The 24,252-nt window shown below is 37.8% G+C and overlaps 3 protein-coding genes and 1 long non-coding RNA gene across 10 annotated transcripts in view; 2 read left to right on the top strand and 2 right to left on the bottom strand.

Annotated features, from left to right (window-relative positions):
• Positions 1–813, top strand: LOC103391503 (uncharacterized). Its single transcript, XR_522792.3, has 3 exons — positions 1–102; positions 635–692; positions 776–813. It is a non-coding gene; the product is annotated as an uncharacterized LOC103391503 (long non-coding RNA).
• A 1,328-nt stretch (positions 814–2,141) lies between these two features.
• On the bottom strand, positions 2,142–5,450 carry LOC103391502 (zinc finger protein OZF-like). Its single transcript, XM_008327787.3, has 2 exons — positions 4,942–5,450; positions 2,142–3,985 (listed from the first exon to the last, which is right to left on the bottom strand). The coding sequence occupies exons 1-2, from the start codon at positions 5,069–5,071 to the stop codon at positions 2,667–2,669; spliced, it is 1,449 nt and encodes a 482-aa protein (XP_008326009.1). The 5' UTR covers positions 5,072–5,450; the 3' UTR covers positions 2,142–2,666.
• A 598-nt stretch (positions 5,451–6,048) lies between these two features.
• On the top strand, positions 6,049–9,066 carry LOC103391534 (gastrula zinc finger protein XlCGF52.1-like). 2 transcript variants are annotated; one of them, XM_017039868.2, is made up of 3 exons: positions 6,049–6,402; positions 7,572–7,932; positions 7,996–9,066. In XM_017039868.2, the coding sequence occupies exons 2-3, from the start codon at positions 7,619–7,621 to the stop codon at positions 9,002–9,004; spliced, it is 1,323 nt and encodes a 440-aa protein (XP_016895357.1). In that variant the 5' UTR covers positions 6,049–6,402; positions 7,572–7,618; the 3' UTR covers positions 9,005–9,066. The 2 variants fall into 2 exon arrangements, with proteins under 2 accessions (XP_016895357.1, XP_024919556.1); XM_025063788.1 differs by having other exon boundaries at positions 7,572–7,945; positions 8,009–9,066.
• A 1,579-nt stretch (positions 9,067–10,645) lies between these two features.
• Positions 10,646–24,252, bottom strand: part of rrp1 (ribosomal RNA processing 1) — a 21,274-nt gene continuing 7,667 nt past the window's right edge. For 2 of the 6 annotated variants that reach the window (XM_008327777.3, XM_025063783.1), the window contains 10 exons: positions 23,871–23,935; positions 23,268–23,365; positions 22,371–22,390; positions 20,934–21,092; positions 18,820–18,953; positions 18,552–18,710; positions 15,895–16,053; positions 15,122–15,280; positions 13,601–13,667; positions 10,646–11,275 (listed from right to left, as the gene is read on the bottom strand). In XM_008327777.3, the coding sequence (XP_008325999.1) occupies positions 11,058–11,275; positions 13,601–13,667; positions 15,122–15,280; positions 15,895–16,053; positions 18,552–18,710; positions 18,820–18,953; positions 20,934–21,092; positions 22,371–22,390; positions 23,268–23,365; positions 23,871–23,935 (1,238 nt within the window). In that variant the 3' untranslated portion in view covers positions 10,646–11,057. Of the gene's footprint in view, positions 11,276–13,600; positions 13,668–15,121; positions 15,281–15,894; positions 16,054–17,075; positions 17,143–18,551; positions 18,711–18,819; positions 18,954–20,933; positions 21,093–22,370; positions 22,391–23,267; positions 23,366–23,870; positions 23,936–24,252 lie in introns of all 6 variants that reach the window. The other 4 variants (XM_008327778.3, XM_008327780.3, XM_008327781.3 and 1 more) reach the window with 4 other exon arrangements.

Below are 24,252 nucleotides of genomic sequence, written 5' to 3'. Positions count from 1 at the left end.
CATGTCTTATCACATGTTGATATTAGTCTGAACACTGATCAACTGTTTTTTCATTGGTTTGTTACAGTAAAAGAATTCATTGATCACGCATGTTGTTTTCAGGTATGTTTTTTTCTCTCTCTCCTTTTCAACACTGTATACACTGTGTCCATATGCTCTGGTGTATTTCAGGTTTTTTTTTCTTTAGGAATGATGAGCTGATGTGTTTTCATGATCATCGTGTATTGATGAGACTCCTTTACAAACTCCTTTAGAAACCGTTACAGCAGAATAGACATTTTAAATTTTGGTCATAGAAACACAAGTCACAACAACAGTCAGTTACAAAGAGCCCAGAAAACATCAGTATAAAAGTCAGTCTACACTGAAACAGTTCAATTCAGTCTGTTTGTCTTTTCTGGAGATCTGGTTCCTGCAAATAACAGCAGCACAAAACCAAAAAAAAAAAGGACAGATATTATATAAGACATCACAGTTGTTGTTGTTTCCTCTAAATGGGATTAGACTTTAGAAAATGAACATGACGTATTGTATAAGGTGTAAACCTGTCAAAGCCAGTGTCAGTGAATTGTTAACTGACAACAAAAGGAGGAGAACTATGAACCTAATAATGATCTGATATGTCTCTTACAAGGAGTGCACAGCTGAAGATAGAAAGAATTATGAGAAGCGGAAATGTGACGAAACAGAAGGTGAGACATTGACTGACAGTCTGTCTTCATCACTGTCCTCAATTTATTTACAGAGCTGTTTTTTTTCTTTCTGTTTTCTAAAGGACATGCTTTAGAAGATGAAACATCAGTAGGGACGAACCATTCAGATAATGTGTTAAACGACTCGGAGGTTAACAGCATGCTCCCAGAAATGAATATTTTAAAAATCACCCAAAACATGCCTTACTATAGCCTTACCATCGTGAAAATATCCATAAAAATAAAAAGTCCCCGAAATGCATTAAAATGCAAGACTAGGTCCTAAAACATCCTGCTAGGTGAATATTTTGTGTTTAAATGTGCAAAAAGTATTTTATATGAATATTTTAAAAATCACCCAAAACATGCCTTACTATAGCCTTACCATCGTGAAAATATCCATAAAAATAAAAAGTCCCCGAAATGCATTAAAATGCAAGACTAGGTCCTAAAACATCCTGCTAGGTGAATATTTTGTGTTTAAATGTGCAAAAAGTATTTTATATGAATATTTTAAAAATCACCCAAAACATGCCTTACTATAGCCTTACCATCGTGAAAATATCCATAAAAATAAAAAGTCCCCGAAATGCATTAAAATGCAAGACTAGGTCCTAAAACATCCTGCTAGGTGAATATTTTGTGTTTAAATGTGCAAAAAGTATTTTATATGAATATTTTAAAAATCACCCAAAACATGCCTTACTATAGCCTTACCATCGTGAAAATATCCATAAAAATAAAAAGTCCCCGAAATGCATTAAAATGCAAGACTAGGTCCTAAAACATCCTGCTAGGTGAATATTTTGTGTTTAAATGTGCAAAAAGTATTTTATATGAATATTTTAAAAATCACCCAAAACATGCCTTACTATAGCCTTACCATCGTGAAAATATCCATAAAAATAAAAAGTCCCCGAAATGCATTAAAATGCAAGACTAGGTCCTAAAACATCCTGCTAGGTGAATATTTTGTGTTTAAATGTGCAAAAAGTATTTTATATGAATATTTTAAAAATCACCCAAAACATGCCTTACTATAGCCTTACCATCGTGAAAATATCCATAAAAATAAAAAGTCCCCGAAATGCATTAAAATGCAAGACTAGGTCCTAAAACATCCTGCTAGGTGAATATTTTGTGTTTAAATGTGCAAAAAGTATTTTATATGAATATTTTAAAAATCACCCAAAACATGCCTTACTATAGCCTTACCATCGTGAAAATATCCATAAAAATAAAAAGTCCCCGAACTGCCAGACAACAACAGCGACAATGACTCGATTAATGACGACCTTGATGAGACGGAGCCGGACGTGTTGGATGGCCCATTCGCTGAGCTGTTCAATTCGAACACTGCAGAAGGAGAATTCGAGGGATTCGTAGATGAGGAGCTGATAAAGTGAGCTTTACGTTTTTCTTTTGTGTGTTTACAGCTTACAGTTATTATGCTATTGCTTTATTGTTATTGTTATTGTTTTGCACTTGTTATTGTTTTTGCACATTACGAGTGTCACTATATTGTGATTGCACTAACGTTTAATTTACCGTAACAGTATCAGACTGTTTTTTGCGTGTTGACTGAATGGAGGAAAAGTAAAATGTTATACCTTGCTGTTGTTAAAAGAGGTTAAAGATGCGTCACGCAAATGCTAATGCTTTACCTCAGAGAAAATAATAAAACAGCTGTTTATTCATTTTGGGAGTGAATGGAGTTGTGGAAAGCTTGTTTGTAATCTATTAATAAAGTTTGACTGACCTATCTGACTGTTTTGTTGACATTCCCTTTAGCGCGGCACCATCTAATGGTTGCATAACGTAACTACAGCCTCTACTGTAGCGCCTTATAATGCGGTGCGCCTTATATATGGAAAAAGTTTTAAAATATGTCATTCATTGAAGGTGCGGAAAATACGGTATGTATTTGAATATTACATTATATAAAACATATTGAATGTTAAATGATCAACGTTTTCAATGCCGATCTTGGTCCGGACTGCAACTGAAGGGTTTACTCTCCTGGGAAAGAGGTTGTGTTGTGTCAACGTCTTTTTTCTGATTCTGCCTCGTATGAATTCTGAAATGTCTAGACAGCTGATCTGATCTTCTAAATTTTTTACCACACTCAGGGCAACTAAATGGTTTCTCTCCTGTGTGAATTCTCTCATGTTTTGTCATCTGGTCTGCCTGCCTAAACCTTTTACCACAATAATGACAACAATAGGGTTTTTCTCCTGTATGAATTCTTTCATGTTCCCTCAGACTGCTTTTTTGAATAAAACATTTACCACACGCAGAGCAACTATATGGTTTGTCTCCCGCGTGAATTCTCTCATGTCTCACTTTTTCTTTTGCTCTAGTGAAACGTTTACCACACTCGGAGCAACTAAATGGTTTTTCTCCTGTATGAACTTTCAAATGTGACCTTAGTGCAAACATGTGAGCAAATCTTTTCCCACAGTCAAAGCAACTGAATGGTTTCTCCCCTGTATGTGTTTTCTGGTGTGACTTTAAATGATCCATGTGTCTAAAATTTTTACTACACTCAGAGCAACTAAATGGTCTCTCTCCCGTATGAATTTGTTCGTGTTTCTTAAGACAGCTCTTGCGCGAAAATATTTTCCCACATTCTTGGCAACAAAATTGGTTCTCTCTTGTGTGAATTGTCTTATGTGAACACAGATCACTCTCAGAAATAAATATGTTTCCGCAATCAGAGCAACTAAATAGTTTTTCACCAGAATAAATAATCTCTCCTATATGAATTTTTTCATGTCTTCTTAGATGTCCCTTCTGTGTAAACCTTTTACAACATTTAGAGCAACTAAAAGGTTTCTCTCCAGTATGAATTATTTGATGCCTCACAAGATTTGACTTACATGTAAATATTTTACCACAATAGGAACAAATTAGTTTCTTGGCAGTGTTACTTGTCACATCGCCAAAAAACCCTGTGGTTTCTATCGTCTTGGAACTTGAAGGTTCACTGCAGTCTTTCCAACCATCTTCACTGTCTTCTGTCTCAGAAGAATCCTTAGCTCTGCCTTCACTATCTCTTCCTAAATGCTTGTGTTTACTGAAGTCCCAGGCTGATCCAGGTCCACTAAAGTCCTTTGCGTTTTGTTCTTCTTCACTCTTTACAATCACAGTGACGATCTCATCCTCCTCCTGTTTAATGCACACTTCCTCCTCTTCCTCTTTTTTAATGTGCTGCTGCTCCTTCTGGTTCAGACTGGGCCTCACTCTCTTCTCAAGAGGAACTTCTTCTTTAATCGGGAACTTCTGGTGATTGTCTGCAGACAAGAGCAATGAGGCAAAGAAGTCATATTATACATCGGAATCTGTTCTATGTGGTTGAGGAGAGAAAAGTAGGTCTGAACAATATTATACGATGGCTAATTGAGCACATAAAGCTCCAGCAGATGCAGCTAGAAATACATCTAAAAACATGACACTGCCCACTGCTGGTCAAGGCTTGAAGAATATTTGGAACAGGATTGAAGAAGGAACAGGCAATTGTAGAGAGGACAAACTTTAATTTTTTTTTTTTATAGATATAACATGTCTAAATTAATGTTATGTAATGTTAAAAGCATGCACACATTTTTTTTTCTTATTTAATTGTCATTCACTGCTATTCAGTATTTTAAAGTACCTTAAAAGCAGGAAATCTATTGAAGCTGAAAGATTTTAAATCATAGTCATATCACATCATCGCAAATTGCTCATATCGTTCAGGCCTAATGTATACAATATAATAATAATGTACAACAGGATAAAAAAAAAAATCACAACTCTCCTACTCTAGAGTGGAACCTCAGTTGCAATTGTTGAACTATTATAAAGTGTAGCCAATAACTGAATTACAGTAATTAAAATAAAACTGTTTATACTAAAGAAATACACATGGGCTTTCTTGTTGAACTTAAGAAAGCTTGGAATAAAATTGCTAGCAATATTAAAAACATGTGCAACAAATACAAAAAGAGGTTACTGTAAACAAAGCCGTCAAAGCAATTAAAAAAACAACAGTTTGTTGTGTGTGAGAAAGAGAAACAGAGGGAGGGAAAAAGCAGGAGGGAGATAGAACCTGCCCGTACCAATATGGCGGCGACGTTGACATATGACTGCCACCGGTTTGCGTGTCTGTCTGTGACAGCATTGAGCAGCGGTTGAACCATTAGCTTAGCTGTCAAAGACCAGCTTAGCTAGCGACTGTTATTTTCCGGCTTAAAAAGTGGGAACTGACCTGCTGTGTGCAACCAAGCTTCAGGCTTCAGCTCGACATCGAACAGCCTTCTCTGGAGGCAGCTTTTCCACTCTGACAGCTCAACTGCATCAACGTCCTTGCCTCTACTTTTCTCAAGCACGGCAAGCATCTCCTTAGATGTTAGCCGCTCGATGAGGAGCGCTGTCAAAGCCGAGCCTTAAGCTGCATTTCTCTTTTCTCCACCTACAGTAGAAAGTAGTTGGCGACAGCTACGGTATACTTCTTTTTGAGACACTGACACAGTTTACACGCAGGACATGTCACTGTTTTTCTGCCGTATGTTGAGCCTCCTTTAGCTGCTCAACCATCTTTTCTCCCATGTGACGTCATCGTCCTGATGGCGAATCTCACCAGTGATTCCTGTGAACAAGCACTTTCTCATTACTAAGTTCTAGAACCAAGGAGAACATTTTGTACCGAAGAAAACCACTTTTTGTATATGCTGTGTTGAAACTAGTCGGAAACCTGTACTAGCACACTTGAAACGCCCCCCCACCCCAAAATGAATTCATTGCCCCCCCCCCCCCCAAAAAAATTTATTCATTGTTAATAGTTCCTCTTATGGAGGACTGACAGTGCCAAAAACATAAATAAATAATTAAATAATTACTTAAATGTTATTGTTAAATTAAATTCGAATTAAATATATAAACATGTTATTAAATGCGTCATTAATAATTATTTCATGGTCCTGTGCTGTCAGTACTTTATGAATTAATTAAAAATGGAATGTATTTAAGGCGGCAAGGGTAATTTTAATAGCAAGCATAACTGACAGAGGGACACTACACTGTGTATTATTGTATGCCTAATTGTGTATCTCTGTGAAAGCTGCTGTTGTTGTAAAAGGTTTTATTGGAGTGGCTAGAAATACATGGCCCATTACAATCAATTCATCTAAAATGAAACGTTTTAATTTACAATAATATACATATAAAATTCAACAAACTTAAAAAAAAGAACGACAATATACATATAAAATTCAACAAACTTATAAAGAAAATGAACGATGTTACCCTTTTTTATGTTACTTTTACATTTAGGCTTACAAACACTTAAACTGTGCTTTTATTTTGAGATGCCGGAAATCCAGTCTGTGCTTAATTGAATGTTGCTTGAGTCTAATGTCAGCCATTTTAGTTCCGAGATGCGGACAGGAGCGAGTTTGTGTCAAAAAAATAAATAAAACACACACACAAAAGAACATGTGATGTGCGGCTTGTAGTGTTGGTAAGAGGACAGTTTGACTCTAACACTGTATTCATTACGAAAAAACGGCGAAGGCTGTTGTGCGGCTAACGACGTAGGAGATGCTCGCTGTGCTTGAGGAAACCGTCACGGAGTGCGAAAACAGAGTGGAGCGCACAGAGCGGGATGTCTGTCGTAAAAAGAGGCTGCGCGATGCCGAGCTAAAGCCCGAAGTCGGGCTGCATACAGCAGGTCAGTTCCTGGTAACGGGATCTTAAACTACAGGCCAAGGAGCTAATCTGCGCATGACCGCCGCAGTTTACCTTCCGATATAGATTCTAAATCGGAAAGTTACCATCTGATATAAAACCCATATCGGTAAGGTGTGGATTCAGTAGACCGTGAATCAGAAATGACATGAACAGATTAGGTTAATGTCAAACCCCAGTAAATATACAGAGAGCAAGAAACTATAATTTAACAACTACTTAATCCCAAAATCTCATTTGATCAAAGGAGGAATACTACATGCAGCGTTGATGCTTCAGGCAGCATCCCTGGAGTTAAATTCATCCTAGGCCAAACTTTTCCAAATTATATAATTTATTTATATTATCATTATGCTTCTCCTTTTTCTCTGCAATACGTTTCCCCAATAGATGTCGTAGTAAATGAGCATTTTTGCTTTTAATACATTCATTTATGTCATTTATCTTAGTTTGAAAGAACGCTCCATCTATCTGTTCCTGACTCGCCCTCCCCCGTTAAATTTTAGGACAATTGTGGGAGTCAAAAAGTTTACCCACACCTGTCCTAGGCCCCATCAGTCCCATCCCACCCACCTCCCCCCTTCCATATTTTGTTGTAACCCAGACGTGACTTTTAATAAAATAACGTTTAAGAAAATAACCACCATTTACCGTAAAAGCTTTCACAAGGACAGGCTGCTGATTTTGAAAAGTATTTTGTTAGACTCAGGTTAATGTACTAATGTAAATGTAAAGCGTAACCGGTTGATTTAGGTCTAGGACATATGTGTCAAACTCAAGGCCTGGGGGCCAAATGCGGCCTGCCGAGCTATTTGGTGTGGTCCACGGGAGTTTTTAATAATCAATCAAATAATAATCAATTGCAGAAACATGTTTTAGTCTGTTATGGAGTACAAAAAAGGTCCCTAACCTTTTTTGTTCCAAGGACGGGTCAACCAGTACCTCCTTTTACTACAGACCGGTAGCAAAGTCCTGAGCATTGAAGGATCATTACATTTTCAAAATAAAACATCTACTAGACTCTATTCTGTTTGTATACCTGTTATGGTAAAAAAAATATTGCCAGAAATTTTTTAAATCAACTGTAAATTATTTTGATGTGTAATTTGTACCATTTTTTTCTCACTTTTTTTTCTCTTTTGTCACCGGCAGATCAGCAGCAGTAGTTGTTGGTTAAAGAAGAGGCTCAAACTGAGCAGATGGATGGGAGAACCAATTTGGACCAGGGGTATCCAGACTACACCCACATAAAACAGGAAGAGGAGGAAGTGTCCATCAAGCAGGAAGAGGAAGAGATAGTTGCTGTGATTGTCAAGAGTGAAGAAGAAGAAGAAGAAGAAGATCCTGAGTCCTCAGAGCTTTTAACTGAAGAAAACAGAGAGATTTGTGGAGGTTCAGAAACAGACAGAAATTCCGGTCTAGATGGTCTTCTTAGACCGAGTTCGGAGGATGAGTCTAAGAACTCAACTGTGACTGAAAACAGCGAGCAGGACTGGAAAGAAGCTGATGGAAAATCAAGCTTGGAGGCAGAGAGACTTACAGTCTCAAGTCATCGGAGCGCTAACACTGATGGAAAATCAAGCTTGGAGGCAGAAAGACTTATAGCAGTCTCAAGTCATCGGAGCGCTAACGCTGGTGATAAGTTGAGTTGTTCCGAGTGTGGAAAAAATTTTGCCCTCAAGTCCGATCTGCTGAGACACAAGAGTGCACACCTAGAAAAGAAACCATTTAGCTGTTCTGTGTGCGGAAAAGGATTTGTCAAGGAGAAACATTTAAGGGGCCATGCAAAAATCCATAAAGGGGAGAAACCATTTTGTTGCTCTGAGTGTGGGAAACGATTTATCGTTAAAAGCAATCTGAAGAGACATGAAAAAATTCATACTGGAGAGAAACCATTCAGTTGCTCAGACTGTGGGAAACGATTTACTTTAGATACAGATCTAAAACGACATGAGAAAATCCATACAGGAGAGAAACCTTTTACATGCCTGGAGTGTAATAAAAGATTTTCCGAAAAAGCAAAGCTGAAAATGCATGTGCGGCTTCATTCAGGAGAGAAACCGTTCAGGTGTTCGGAGTGTGGGAAAGGATTTACTCAAGAGACGCACCTAAAGAGACATGAGAGAGTTCATACAGGGGAGAGACCGTTTAGATGTTCTGTGTGTGAGAAAAGCTTTGTTCATAAATGCACTCTGACCACGCATCAGAAAATTCACACAGGAGAGAAACCATTCAGTTGCTCTTTGTGCGGTAAAAGTTTTGTTTACAAGTGCACACTTCAATCGCATCAGAAAACTCACACAGGGGAGAAGCCCTTCAGTTGCTCCGAGTGTGGTAAACGGTTTGTCCACAAGTCTGCTGTCAAGACACACCAGAAGACTCATACTGGAGAAAAACCATTCAGTTGCACTGTATGCGGTAAAAGGTTCACAGAAAAGGGAAAGCTGAAAATGCACGAGCGCATTCACACAGGAGAGAAACCGTTCAGTTGTTCTCAATGTGGGAAAAGGTTCAGTAGGGAAACTCATCTTAGGAGACATGAGAAAATCCATAACAAAAAGTTTAATGTCTTGTGTCTCGTCTAAACATAACTAATAAAAAATACATTGTGCTTGTTGTGGAATACATCTTAGACGAATTTTCGACCTGTTCAGACCAAATAATTCGAGTTTTGTGAAATGTCCTTTTGGTTGATAAACCCAGGCAATTCTAAGTGATTTTTAATTATGTTTGTTATTATCAACATACCACTGATGGTTGAAATGATAGTTGATGACAACTGCATTGAAAGATTATACCATGATGTCATATGAAAAATCAGCTGAATATATAGTTAAAAAAAGGGCAGAAATACTGTACATCTAATGTGTCAAAACACCTAAGAAGTGTTGTAGCTGTCGTAGAAGATGAGATGGACTTTTTTCCACGTAGACGTCTCATTCATCACATTTTGTACCTATTTTTTTTTTTTTTTGACTAAAGTGTCCAATCATTTTGGTTGAAATGTTCCATTTAATATTATTGCTGTAACTGTTATTTAGGGTTGGCTACTGCAACATTTGTACTTAAAATGTCCCCTACTTTTGTCTATCTATAAAAAAGTGTATCCATTTTATCTTTTTTTTTTATCTCACTGTTTTTCTCAATTTTACAATTTTACCTTTAATTCATGCTGCGATGGTTAAAGACATAGTTGCGTTTAGTACTTATATTACACCTTTACATTGTAACTGCCCATCTGCTTTGCCATTGATGTAATAAACATGACCCCCCATTGTTACCCTGGTGCATGTGAAAACTGAAAACCTCTAGAGAACCTCTCTAGAGCAGGGGTCACCAGGGTCTGAAATTGTACTGTTACTGTGCTTTTTACCCTTGCAATCATATTCAAATGTGTGCAAGACAATGGTAAGAAGAGTGTCTACTACTGTATTGTATGTCCCAAAACTAATTATTATTATAACATTGGTCAGGAAGTCTGTTTCAAACAAGTAGCTCTTCGCATTACTAAGTGCCCTTGGAGTAGCTCTCCGTTTCAAAAAGTTTGGAGATCCCTGATCTAGACACCGTTGCTCTACCTTGTACTGTTGCACTGCTGCTGACTTGCTCTCTTCCTTGCATAATTAAACTTACAAAGACAACATTTGGTCCTTCCCTGTCTTGATTTAAACACAATTGCTTGAACAAAGATAAAATAACAAATCTCTTGCATCGTTTTTAAATAATACCAACTCGTCTGTTCTCTCAAGTTCTATATAATTTCACTTGGTTGCGCTGCTTCCAGTCGTGCATATTGACGATTTAGTGTTTTATCCAACAATATTTCAGCCGTCATGTGTTACCACCCAAAAGCAGGTATACAGATAGGTTGGCATTTTGAGTGATTTTATTGATTTGACTGATTATTAAAATAGATAAAAATAAGCTGCAATGCTACCATCTAGTGACTTCACTTTCATATAAAGCCGTTTTTCTCAAAAACTATTTTTAAGGCACACGTCATTTGGCGAAACCGAAGCATTGTGTTATCGTACTTTCATTATCGGGGGAAAAAAAACCAATAACGATTCTTAGAAATATAACAATTATGCCAATATCGCTCGGTAGATATTGTCGGACAGCCGTACTTTTATTTTAAAATATCGCTCGGTAGATATTGTCGGACATCCCTACTTTTATTTTAAAACCAATTCCATGTAATACTTAAAAAAAAGAGTCACATTTGACTAACATTTTTTATTGGCAAAATCTATCCTCTGTAGCAAAAATAACTTTTCACTTGTCTTTTTGCTCAAGGAAAACAATCTGGAACTTTTATGATCCAGGGCTGTAAGGGACTTTGTGAAATTCAAACAGAAAACAAACTATGACAGTATTATTTTAATTTTTTTTTTTAATTATGAACAACCATTGAAAACATCTAACCAGAACTTTTCAGTGATAAATTGGAATATACCGTTGATTATAAAACAAACCCTGGCGTTGATAAACGCTTTAAACTATATTTGTTTTAAACATCAAGTGAGTCAAAATAAAAAAAATAAAAAAAAAAAAGCCATCACTGACATTTTACAAAAGTGTCCCTGCAACACATTCTCTTTTAACAAGTCTACTAATAACAGGAAAAAGCATTAGTAGTTAGAAAAAATCTGCTGCCAGAGGTCGTTTTTGGGGCATGATCTTTTTACTTTTCAAACTTGTCGTCGCATTGGTGTTGCCGGCGGGTTTCTTTGTGATGGAGACCGGCGTGGGTGAAGACTTCAAAACACCGAACCTGGGCTTTTGCGTTGGGTCGAAGGGCACTCGTGATGAACCTTCAGGACTTACGAGCAGGCTGCTGTCGGTTTTCCTAAACTCTGTAACGACACAGAAAAAAAAGTCATTAGGAGTACAATGCTGATTTCTTACAACGAAACAGTACCAGGTCACCAAAGACCAGGGGAGTGGCAAAGGCATTAATTAGAAATATAAATGTGCGTAATTTTAATGGATTATAGTATTCACCTTAAATGGTGTCAAACATCACCGCGCATTAAATTACCTGCCATCAACTCTAGGTTCTTTTTCTAACACAGACATTCCCAAAGTTGGGGGCACCACGCTATTGAGGGGGGTGCAGATGAAATGAATGAATGAACGTAACCCAGCATGTTGTCTAATGCAGACGTGGGCAAACTTTTTGACTCGCGGGCCACAATTGGTCCTAAAATTGAACAGGCAGGGCCGGGTCAGGAGCAGATAGATGGAGCGTTGGTGTGAACTAAGATAAATGACATGTAAAAGTCAGCTAAAATGCTAAAGTGCTTTTATCATTTTCTACACCATCTATTGGGGAAACGTGGGTATTGCAGGGAAAAGGCAGAAGTATAATGATAATGATAATTATATAATAAAGTTTGGCGGGCCGGATTAAAAAGCTGAACGGGCCGCATCCGGCCCCCGGGCCTTAGTTTGCCCATGCCTGGTCTAATGTGTTTAACAAGAGACTGGCAAAAAAAAAAGATTGTTTGAAGGTGGTGAAGGAGGCAGTTGTTTTTAATTCTCGCTCTGGTTTTTGCTCTTGCCTGTTTGAACTGCCCAGAGGAGCAGAAGCAGTCCCAACTCTAACCACTAACCAAAGCTGGCAATGCTAGCATAAAATGGACAAGTAAAAACTATTAACTTTAAAATGCAAGTCTGTAAAACAAAATGTGAAAACAAGTGCAACAAAATACCCTAAAGCAATAATTCTCAAATAGTGGAGCACGGGGTACGGTGAGGTGCCAGGAGGGGGGGCTGAGGGGCTTCCAATGGAATATGGCATGCTGGGTACATAAATGTACCACTGCTATACTGCTTGATGATAATGGGCCTCCAGTTGCTTGCGGCCAGCAACACATACAGTGGTTTGTACAGATAAAAATATACATGCGGGCCATGACAGAAAATGATTGAGAACCACTGCCCTATAGTAACTATGAGAACTATTGGACTTTAATAGGGTGCATGAAATATTACTGAAAGGCTTTTACATTGAAGGCAAGTATTATAGTTTTGTTTCAGATGGTCAGATCAGCTTGGTAATATTCCACAGGAGGAACGGTGTGCAACTCTCTGATGAGACATTTGTCAAAGAATGTTAGGTGGATCCTGCAGCACCAACATGCCATGAGGAAAAAAAATAAAATAAAGAAAGGTTTACAAAATTCCCTCTTTTGGTGAAATTTAATAAGATAAGGTTGAGGCTTTCAAGGTTTTATTCAAATTTAAAAAGGAGGCTCTTTACATCCTTTTCATTCCAAATCCCCCAATCAGTCAGCCAACTAAACAGGGGTGAGAGAAGGCTGTCTAATTAGGAAGTGAGCATCGCCATGAAGTGACAGGCAGTGCTCAAAATTGTCGATTTTAATTTCATCTAATTTAATTTCAAATACATGGCAGAAGGGCGAGGTAATCAAAAATGAACCACTGATAAACTGATTAAAATATGTAAATGTTTGACATGGGTAGGAAAAAACATTTCAGCAATTCAGCAATACATCGCAATTCTCCCCCCCACCCCCTCCTCCAATTCAATATCCATTCAGCAATCATCTGAATGGATTCAAGCCCGTTGTGTGTCCGTGAAGATTCTCATTCAGGACCTGGAATGAGGTCATCAAAGAGACAACACAGACAGGAAGGTTTGGAGAAAAAAAAGGCTAGAGAAGCCAGATTGAGATGGTTTGGACATGTGCAGAGGAGGGACGGTGGTAGAAGAATGTTAGAGATGGAGCTATCAGCTAGGAGATAAAGAGATATATGGATGCAGTGAGGGAGGACATGCAGATAGTTGGAGTCAGAGTAGAAGATGCAGAGATACAGGGTGAAATGGAAAATGTTAATTCGCTCATTCGCAACCCCTGAAAAAAAAAAAGGGACAAAGCCAAAAGTAAAAAAGATTTACTGTCAAATACCGCGATATAGTGAAACTCTCACGAGATTGGAATAAATAAACTCTGCAATGTACTGAGGGAACCGCAATATAGAGAAGGAACCCTATATGCCGTTTCGTTGATATCTGACATGACCCTTCCAACTGTTTCCTAATCTCGCATTGGATCATGTTTCTCTCATTGTATTTATTTATTTGCACTGAGTAACAGTATAGAGTGCTTCAAAAAGCTGATGCTGTACAATTAGCATAGGCAATGGATTCTTACCAGCTGTTTTATTATTGTTAAGGCCAAAGGTCACCGTCTTGGATTCTGATTTGGGCGAATGACTTTTCTGCAGAATAAGAACAAAAAAGACAGGGTTTGACCGATATTAGCTTTTTGCCAATTTCCGAAATTGTCCAAACACCTATTTTCCAATTCAGATATCGACCAATACCGCAACATGCAGCCGTTTCTTCCCCTGAACTTTGATCTATAACAGGTCACACATATCACATATCTCCTGTTGTGAAATAAACACATGGCCTGTACAAAATAATTTTTTTAAGTGATTCCAGGATATTTGGTGAAACCCAGGCATTGCGTTATTATCAGAGAAAAAAACGATAACGATTTCGACCGAAACAGGTTAAAAAAAAAAAAAAAAAAATCGATACATTGAAAGATCACGATTTTACATTTCCTGATCTCTTATCAATATCCTACATTAATGTGTTGATTTTTACAGTTTGAACAGTTGAACATCCAAATATTTATGGCGTTAGTTGAAAGCCCAGTCCTGGGTGTAAAAAAAAATTTTGTGTTGCATTTAAACGTCCAACCGTCAGTTGATTGTATATTGCATATATTTGCAATATAAGTATTTAAGCCTAAGTCAACCAATTTTATTTTTTTTCCATTTGTTTCTCCAAAAAAAAAAAAATACTGCAAAAGCTATATATATCATTGAAATTTGAACACAAAATAAACTGACCAAAATAAGGGATATGTTTTATATGTGGTGAGATGAAATTAGACAAATGATAGATCAGAATTTATGCCTTAAATAATTTAAGCAATTCCCCTGGGGTATTAAAAATTGGGTCCTATATAAGTAGATATGTAAATATACAAATACAAATATTGGGTCATATAATTTGTAATGTATATATTATATTTTGTGTGATTGAATTTACAGAAAGTAGGAGGTCCCGTAGCCCTTCACGTCTTTTTTTCTGAGAGAAATACATAACACATATGTAGCATTTTTTTGCCTAACAAAGTGATTATAGTAATTTTTCTTGTACTTTAACATCATTTTGTTTTTACATATCTTTGTTACGTTGGCATCAAAAGATAGAAATTAAGGAAACTTTAAGATTTACAAGGAGTTGTGTTTATGTGATTTTTACACCTTTATTGTGTCGTAAAGTCAATAAGTGTATAATAATTATCATAATCGTAATATCGTGATAAATTGTCTGACTACAATGGGACCAAGGAAACCTATAACCTTGACATTCCTACTGCCAATAAGGTGTCTGTAGTTGACAGCAGTGTATGGGGACGGTGCCATGCCAAAAAATATACCTCAGTGGCAACTTGGCAGCTAGTGGACTCGAACCCTAAAACCTTCCGGACCCAAGTCCGCTTCCTGAACCACTAAGCCTTCACTGAGCCTTGGTCAGTGTTGATTTTGAACGTTATGAGCATTATGCATATGGTCTCTTTTGTCATTGCAGAAACTGAAGCATCAGTCACATTTGTTAACAGTGAGGTTGTGTGTTTTGATGCCTTGCAACTCACCAATTTCTTCCCAACTCGTAGACTTTTCCTGGTCTTCCTGTCCGAGACTGGGGTGTCGATTTCCAAAGACGTTTTAGGTTGTGCTGTGGCAGGTGTTTGCTGCAGCTCTTTCGTCCTGGTATCAGGTTGGGGCTCAGAATTTTCTCCCGTGTTTTTCATCTGTGAAGAGAGGACAGGTTGGTTGTGACTGATGGTGATACTATGCCTTGGTAGGATCTCAAGCACAGCCTAGTAAAAAGTTCAGACTGAGGTGTACATGGCTATGCCATAGTTGGAAACTAAAGCAATTACAAGTCAGATTAAATTGTGCTGGCAGTTTATTTTTGAAAGTTCGTTTTTGGAAGAAGGACCCTGCAATAGGAAGTGTAAAGCACACGTTAATCTCTGGTCTGTGACTATAATTATACATACCTTGCTTATAGATACAGTAATCAGCTCTTAAGAGTAAAAGGAAGGCCACCAATTCCATGTCCCCTGAGAGCAACCAACCTCAAAGCACCAGCATTCATCCAAGAGGGACATAAGAAGCCCAACTATCCCCCATAGTATACCAGATGCTGAACACCTAGCCATGGCACGGGCTTGGAAGATGGTAGCCGATATTGGCCAACAACTAATCTTCCCACCGGAGACTGCAGCCACCACCTTTATACCAGACCTTCATGAGCTTTACGTATATGGTCAGCATAGTTAACTGCCTTTTTTGTCATTGCAGAAACTGAAGACACATCAGTCACATTTGTTAACAGTGAGGTTGTGTACATTGAACTCACCAATTTCTTCCCAACTCGTAGACTTTTCCTGGTCTTCCTGTCCGAGACTGGGGTGTCGATTTCCAAAGACGTTTTAGGTTGTGCTGTGGCAGGTGTTTGCTGCAGCTCTTTCGTCCTGGTATCAGGTTGGGGCTCAGAATTTTCTCCCGTGTTTTTCATCTGTGAAGAGAGGACAGGTTGGTTGTGACTGATGGTGATACTATGCCTTGGTAGGATCTCAAGCACAGCCTAGTAAAAAGTTCAGACTGAGGTGCACATGGCTAAAGCAATTACAAGTCAGATTAAATTGTGCTGGCAGTTTATTTTTGAAAGTTCGTTTTTGGAAGAAGGACCCTGCAATAGGAAGTGTAAAGCACACGTTAATCTCTGGTCTGTGACTATAATTATACATACCTTGCTTATAGATACAGTAATCAGCTCTTAAGAGTAAAAGGAAGGCCACCAATTCCATGTCCCCTGAGAGCAACCAACCTCAAAGCACCAGCATTCATCCGAGAGGGACATAATAAGCCCAACTATCCCCCATAGTATACCAGATGCTGAACACCTAGCCATGGCACGGGCTTGGAAGATGGTAGCCGATATTGGCCAACAACTAATCTTCCCACCGGAGACTGCAGCCACCACCTTTATACCAGACCTTCATGAGCTTTACGTATATGGTCAGCATAGTTAACTGCCTTTTTTGTCATTGCAGAAACTGAAGACACATCAGTCACATTTGTTAACAGTGAGGTTGTGTACATTGAACTCACCAATTTCTTCCCAACTCGTAGACTTTTCCTGGTCGTGAGGGAGGACATGCAGATAGTTGGAGTCAGAGTAGAAGATGCAGAGATACAGGGTGAAATGGAAAATGTTAATTCGCTCATTCGCAACCCCTGAAAAAAAAAAAGGGACAAAGCCAAAAGTAAAAAAGATTTTCTGTCAAATACCGCGATATAGTGAAACTCTCACGAGATTGGAATAAATAAACTCTGCAATGTACTGAGGGAACCGCAATATAGAGAAGGAACCCTATATGCCGTTTCGTTGATATCTGACATGACCCTTCCAACTGTTTCCTAATCTCGCATTGGATCATGTTTCTCTCATTGTATTTATTTATTTGCACTGAGTAACAGTATAGAGTGCTTCAAAAAGCTGATGCTGTACAATTAGCATAGGCAATGGATTCTTACCAGCTGTTTTATTATTGTTAAGGCCAAAGGTCACCGTCTTGGATTCTGATTTGGGCGAATGACTTTTCTGCAGAATAAGAACAAAAAAGACAGGGTTTGACCGATATTAGCTTTTTGCCAATTTCCGAAATTGTCCAAACACCTATTTTCCAATTCAGATATCGACCAATACCGCAACATGCAGCCGTTTCTTCCCCTGAACTTTGATCTATAACAGGTCACACATATCACATATCTCCTGTTGTGAAATAAACACATGGCCTGTACAAAATAATTTTTTTAAGTGATTCCAGGATATTTGGTGAAACCCAGGCATTGCGTTATTATCAGAGAAAAAAACGATAACGATTTCGACCGAAACAACATAATTATGCTAATATCAGCCCGATACTTTCGGTCAGCCAATATTATCAGACATCTCTAGGTATCGCAATATCGCGATTTGACTTTTGGTTCATAAAGCCCAGTCCTGGGTGTAAAAAAAAATTTTGTGTTGCATTTAAACGTCCAACCGTCAGTTGATTGTATATTGCATATATTTGCAATATAAGTATTTAAGCCTAAGTCAACCAATTTTATTTTTTTTCCATTTGTTTCTCCAAAAAAAAAAAAATACTGCAAAAGCTATATATATCATTCAAATTTGAACACAAAATAAACTGACCAAAATAAGGGATATGTTTTATATGTGGTGAGATGAAATTAGACAAATGATAGATCAGAATTTATGCCTTAAATAATTTAAGCAATTCCCCTGGGGTATTAAAAATTGGGTCCTATATAAGTAGATATGTAAATATACAAATACAAATATTGGGTCATATAATTTGTAATGTATATATTATATTTTGTGTGATTGAATTTACAGAAAGTAGGAGGTCCCGTAGCCCTTCACGTCTTTTTTTCTGAGAGAAATACATAACACATATGTAGCATTTTTTTGCCTAACAAAGTGATTATAGTAATTTTTCTTGTACTTTAACATCATTTTGTTTTTACATATCTTTGTTACGTTGGCATCAAAAGATAGAAATTAAGGAAACTTTAAGATTTACAAGGAGTTGTGTTTATGTGATTTTTACACCTTTATTGTGTCGTAAAGTCAATAAGTGTATAATAATTATCATAATCGTAATATCGTGATAAATTGTCTGACTACAATGGGACCAAGGAAACCTATAACCTTGACATTCCTACTGCCAATAAGGTGTCTGTAGTTGACAGCAGTGTATGGGGACGGTGCCATGCCAAAAAATATACCTCAGTGGCAACTTGGCAGCTAGTGGACTCGAACCCTAAAACCTTCCGGACCCAAGTCCGCTTCCTGAACCACTAAGCCTTCACTGAGCCTTGGTCAGTGTTGATTTTGAACGTTATGAGCATTATGCATATGGTCTCTTTTGTCATTGCAGAAACTGAAGCATCAGTCACATTTGTTAACAGTGAGGTTGTGTGTTTTGATGCCTTGCAACTCACCAATTTCTTCCCAACTCGTAGACTTTTCCTGGTCTTCCTATCCGAGACTGGGGTGTCAATTTCCAAAGACGTTTTAGGTTGTGCTGTGGCAGGTGTTTGTTGCAGCTCTTTTGTCCTGGTATCAGGTTGGGGCTCAGAATTTTCTTTAGTGTTTTTCATCTGTGAAGAGAGGACAGGTTGGTTGTGACTGATGGTGATACTATGCTTCAGTTTGCTTGGATTTTTTTTTTTTTTTTACAGCAAGTCTACAAAAGTATTCTCCACACACCGGAAGCCTTTTGGCCTTTCTCTTCTTTTTTCTGTCTCCCCGCCCTTTCTTTTGCTCCACGGGTAGGTCCATTGGTTCCCCACCATCTTCCAGAGTCTCCTTTTTGGTTTGTTCTTCTCTTTGCTTTACTGAATCTGGCAAGAAAAAACAAGTCAGAATGAGTCACTCACTTAGCCTCCATCTGCATTTAATTCCCATTTGCTAAACAAAAATAAAGAAATGAAGGGATTGAGACATTCTAAGAACAGCATATCGTGTTAAGTTGAGCATTTGGGCTTAGGTGTCTGATCAGACAGGCTACATTTGTTGTTTTTATATTAGACTGATACGTCTAGTAATAGTTTAAGTCTTGCTCATGGTTTAAGTCTTGCTCATTTACGCAGTGCATAAGCAGTCTCAATTACTGACTGATTTCACCGGCAAATCAGGCAAAGACACATATATGCGAGCATCATATTTTCTGCACTATAAATTGCATTATTTTTTCATCCTTTGGCTGGGTTTGCAACCTATACTCAGATGCGACTGATGTAAATATATAATTTCACGTTTGCACCAAAGGACACTATCGGCTTGTGTACCAGCATCTGCTAATCCTGTGCCACTGAGAATTTACATGTTCATTATTCCGCACTGACGCGAATGCAAGTGGACCCCTGTCTTGTCGCCTGGATTTCCAGCTACCTCGAGGACGGACGGCAGTATGTTAGGCTGAATGACATCACGTCTGACACTGTGGTCAGCAACATCGGAGCACTGACTTCTGGTATAACTCTGAGCCGTGTCACATCCAGAAGTTTGCAGATGACACAGCCATTGTGGGGTGTATTAAGGACAACAACGAGGAGGAGTACAGGTGCCTCGTGAACTTTGTTGGACGGAGCAAATTTATTGCACACTTTCTGTAAATCCTATAAACTTCATTTCGCTTCTTAAATATCACTGTGTTTGTTTGCTATATGATATATTTAATTGAAATTGCTGTTCCAAAACAACCAATGATCCATAAAGGGAAAATCTTGAAAATGATCAGGGGTGCCCAAACCTTTTTCCACTGTACATATACACATACATATACATACATATATACATACACATGAACCCAAGACTCTCTGCTTCCAAGGCAGGCATGCTATAAGCACATTATAAATGACTGTATATATTTAACACTATAAGTTAAATGTAAGCAAATTAAAAGGAATATAATGAACTAAAATGACTTTAAATTTTCCCCATTTACTGAGAAAATAACCCACCCAGATGATTGTTTTAAAAAAAATCCAACCTTACATTTGAGTCTGAAAGAAGCAGGAAGCTGCTAAGACACCAAAGGCCTTCCCAGGCACACACACACTCACATAGCCCCAAACATTCAAAAAGAATTTCTCCTAAATTCTCTTCAAACCAACTCCCCAAATTACTCCCTGCTGTTCCAAAACACATCTACCACTCTTTTGGAGCCACTCTTTTTGTTGTTGGCCTGACCTCAAGGCTGAGTCCACTTCCTTTGTAATAACACCTTGCTCAGTGACAAAAGGTGTCCTCCAACACCGCTGAATCATGGAGCAGCAGTGCCACATAGTGGTGACTGCAGGCACAACCACGGTTATACGATTGGCCACAAGAGGCACCACCTCTTTCCTCCATTGGTCGACCACATTTAAACACAGACGCGGGAAGTCGAAAACCACTCACCGCAAACGGGTATAGAAGTGGACATCACTGATGATGCATTGGCGGTTATTCTTGAGAGGGAAGTTTATTTCTGGAATTTGCGGTTTAACAACCGTTGTATGAAATTTCCTTGGATACTACTTCTTCGTTTTATTTTGCTCATTGGACCTGTTTGTTTTGTTATTAAACGAATCGACCATCTACCAGCATTTTCATTCCCTGCCTGAGACTACCCACGAGGTGATTTCTTCAATTTTGGTGCTATGACTACGGGCAGAAGAAATCCTTCAATTGGTGTCGGGCCTAACTAACGAAGAAGGGCCAAATCTTTCAACTGGTGCAGTGACCCAGATCGAAAGATAGCAAGAATCTTTCACTGTGTGGCACACACAGTAACTTGCCGCTGTTGTAACACGAAATTGCAATAATGAAGTACCTACTTTTCTTTTTGTCAACTTTGCTTTTCTTCACAGGTGGTGCCTCATCGTCATCGTTGTTGACACGAAATTTACTTTTCTTAATTCGCTTCCTGCTACCAAACATTTCATCATCTTCATCTGTTGACACTTCTTCTGGATATTCATTATGAGGAAAGATGCCTGAAAAGACACAAACTTGAGTTAAACATTTAAAAATTAACACATTTCTAAAACAGTGAAGTGGTTTGGTAAATTATCCCATGTCCACCCATGTCTCCTGGGTTTATAAGGCAGTAGAGTAGTGAGATCTGCTATGATAGTTTAGAGACAGTGGCTCTGTTGAATGGACAAAAGAATGAGCTGGAGGTGGCAAAAAAATGAAAAACAATTTTCACTAGGAACGACCAAGACGGTTGTCAACAACAGATGTGCTTGAAGGCGCCAATTATGTGGTTTCTCTGGAATTATAGTATAATAAATCGATAATATAATTATCATGATTTTTATGCATTAATTGATTTCTCAACACTATGAATCTGTAAAATAACTTCTTTGAGGTCTTTCTTTATTTTTATCTGTTAATAACAAAAATATATAGCAACAAAGTCAAGTACTTAAAAAAAATATACTACGTAATTTCTCTAACAGATAACACCAGGTTATAAACTAAGCATAAGTTACTATGGTGATCTAGCTGGGTTAAAAGAGAACCACCTTTGTAGCACAGGAAAGCCTGGCTTTAGACTTACCTCGCTAAGCTAATAAACTCATTTTAACCAAATTATGTGGTACTCTAATGAATTATTTGTGTATTTCTACTTCATACCGAATCAATATTGAAGCAAATAGATCAATATCAAATGGAACTGATATTGAATAGAATTGTGTCAAAGAATCGTGCGACTCTTAACCCAGTCCTAATTAGTCTGGTAACCTTGCTAATGCTAATAACAGGTCAGAGCATTGTCACACTGTCTGTCCGTTCACCTTTTTGCATGTACATGTGGGTGTGCTTGCCTATTACTACAGGTATGAAGGCTATTATTATATGCTGTTCTGATTCTGATTGCATTTTGACCAATGCTAATAACAGGTCAGAGCATTGTCTGATTGCATTTTGACTGGTGCCTCCAAGTGGTCACAAGATATAAATACCAGCAAATTATACTTCTTCTTTCCACCAGGTATGTTGATAAGCTTGCTCTATTTATCATTTCAGAGTTTCAGTAACAGGTGAAGGTCATTCAGTTATAGCAGTTATTAGCAGCTATTCCTTAGCCATAGCTTCAAAACCGAGAGCCAAGATTTGGGTGGCTTTTACTTAAAGCTTCAAAAGACATTGTAGTTTGTTTTAAATGTAATGGAGCTCTTAAATCATAATTTCTCTTAAAAAAAAAAAAAACCCCGCAAAATAAAAGCTTAATTAGGAATTACATCATTCTTACAAATCATTCTTACCTTCACTTAGGTCTCGCAGTCTGAAGATTCAACATGAGGTGACAGAGAAAGAAGAATCATTAGTTTGGATTAAGAAGTGCAGAGTCACTGCAGCTAATCAAGGTTGAAGCACAAATTAAAAAAAAAAAGATCTCTTGAATTTGGTGCAAGATGTGAATATTAAATCGCCTAATGTTCAGAATATGATGTATGTAAGTAAAACTATGTAAGAGCAGTTAAAATTTGTGTCTGTACCCAAGACATGGCCTTAGAGAAGAGACAGATAAAAATAACATGACAGCAGCAGCTTCAAATCCAAAAAATAAATTGGCTACCCTGACAAATGCTTTTGGTGCTTGGATTAATGCTTCAAATCCAAAAAATAAATTGGCTAACCTGACAATTGGTGCTTGGATTAAGGCTTGGAGTGTTTTGAAAGATACAACACCAGGGATGTCCGATATTTACTTTTCGCCGATATCCGATATGCTGATATTGTCCAAACACTTCCGATTTTGATATCAACCGATATCAATATAGGCCTGGTAATAATTTATTTGTGTAAAAACCACTGTATGAATTGCTGGCACCAGTATTCTACAAACCATCCCCTGATTATTAAAATAGATTAATTAAATGAACTGCAATGCTGCCATCTAGTGACTTTCACTTTCACATACAGCCGGTTATCCCCAAAACTAGGGCAGACATAATTAGTTATCGGATTTTCATTATCGCAGGAAAACACAATAACGATTCTTACAGATATTACATAATTATGCTAATATCGGGCTGATGTGTTTCTAGAAAACATTTATTCTCTACGTTGCGTGAATCTTGATCACCACCCACTAATGTTTAAAAGGTAAATGCTGTATAAATAAATAAATACTATAAAGAAAGAAGACATCCACTTACACTTTGATGATTTTGTAAAGCTTCTTCCTGTTGTGGCTAGGCGTGTTGCTCCGACTGGACAACTCAAACAGCTTGTCGGCTAGGGCAATGTAGTCAAACTGCAAAGAACGTACCATTAGTCACGCACTATTACTGTGTTTCCCCAATCTGTTTTGCACCACAGCATATACTGTATTAAACATTTAAAAAAAAAAATCCAACTGTGAACCACAAAACATAAATGTTTTGTGCAGAAATATAATTATCTTCTAGTTTTTTTAAATTTGCTCTCAAATGACCACAGTGTGAAACCTTAGCCTGCTGGTTGAAAACAAAGCTGATAAACTGGCAGGAATTGAAGAAAGACACAAAGATCTTAAACAGCCCAGGGTCTCTCTCTTATTAAGGGCAATTGTTTTTACTGTAAAGAAACAGTGGGATTGATCGGATATTTTCGTGCGATTCATGAGGTGACAAGACTGGTACTAAAAGCAGACAACATCTATATTTGTAGAATGTACTACACTGCTACACACCTATAAAGTTAGTGGGCCTTTTTTAAACGTTCATGGCCTGATTTAGATACCAATCTAGTGCCAAAGTCTATTTTTAAGAAATTGTCACCTGTAGGACTGGACCAATGTCGTCATCATCACCAGGGTGTTCTGTGTTTGCGTTGTCATCTTCATCTGTAAAAAAAAAAAAAAAGAGAGAGAATACTGTGTTTAAGTAATGTCACAACAAATGTTCCAAGTTCAAGCATTAGAATTTAAACCATGCTTCACACCTTACCTCATTAGAAAAACTACTAAATATTTCACATGACTGAGTGGATACATTTCTAATACTGTTTTACTTAATATACCCTCCAAGCCAATTTTAGATCACATTCTGCTGACAACACACATATATACAGTATACACAGGCATATATATACACACACATACATACTATATATACACACACACACACATACATGTATACATGCACATATACATACATACAC

This window comes from Cynoglossus semilaevis, chromosome 16 (assembly GCF_000523025.1).
Source record: "Cynoglossus semilaevis isolate Cse_v1.0 chromosome 16, Cse_v1.0, whole genome shotgun sequence".
NCBI lineage: Eukaryota > Metazoa > Chordata > Actinopteri > Pleuronectiformes > Cynoglossidae > Cynoglossus > Cynoglossus semilaevis.
This window is presented reverse-complemented; position numbering and strand designations above follow the sequence as displayed.

Excerpts from the sequence above, each read along its gene's own strand:
- LOC103391502 (XM_008327787.3), bottom strand. The coding sequence starts at position 5,071 with ATGCTTGCCGTGCTTGAGAAAAGTAGAGGCAAGGACGTTGATGCAGTT. Across the intron at positions 3,986-4,941 it reads AGCTTGGTTGCACACAGCAG|ACAATCACCAGAAGTTCCCG; the intron begins GTCAGTTCCCAC and ends TCTTGTCTGCAG.
- LOC103391534 (XM_017039868.2), top strand. The coding sequence starts at position 7,619 with ATGGATGGGAGAACCAATTTGGACCAGGGGTATCCAGACTACACCCAC. Across the intron at positions 7,933-7,995 it reads TGGAAAGAAGCTGATGGAAA|ATCAAGCTTGGAGGCAGAAA; the intron begins ATCAAGCTTGGA and ends CACTGATGGAAA.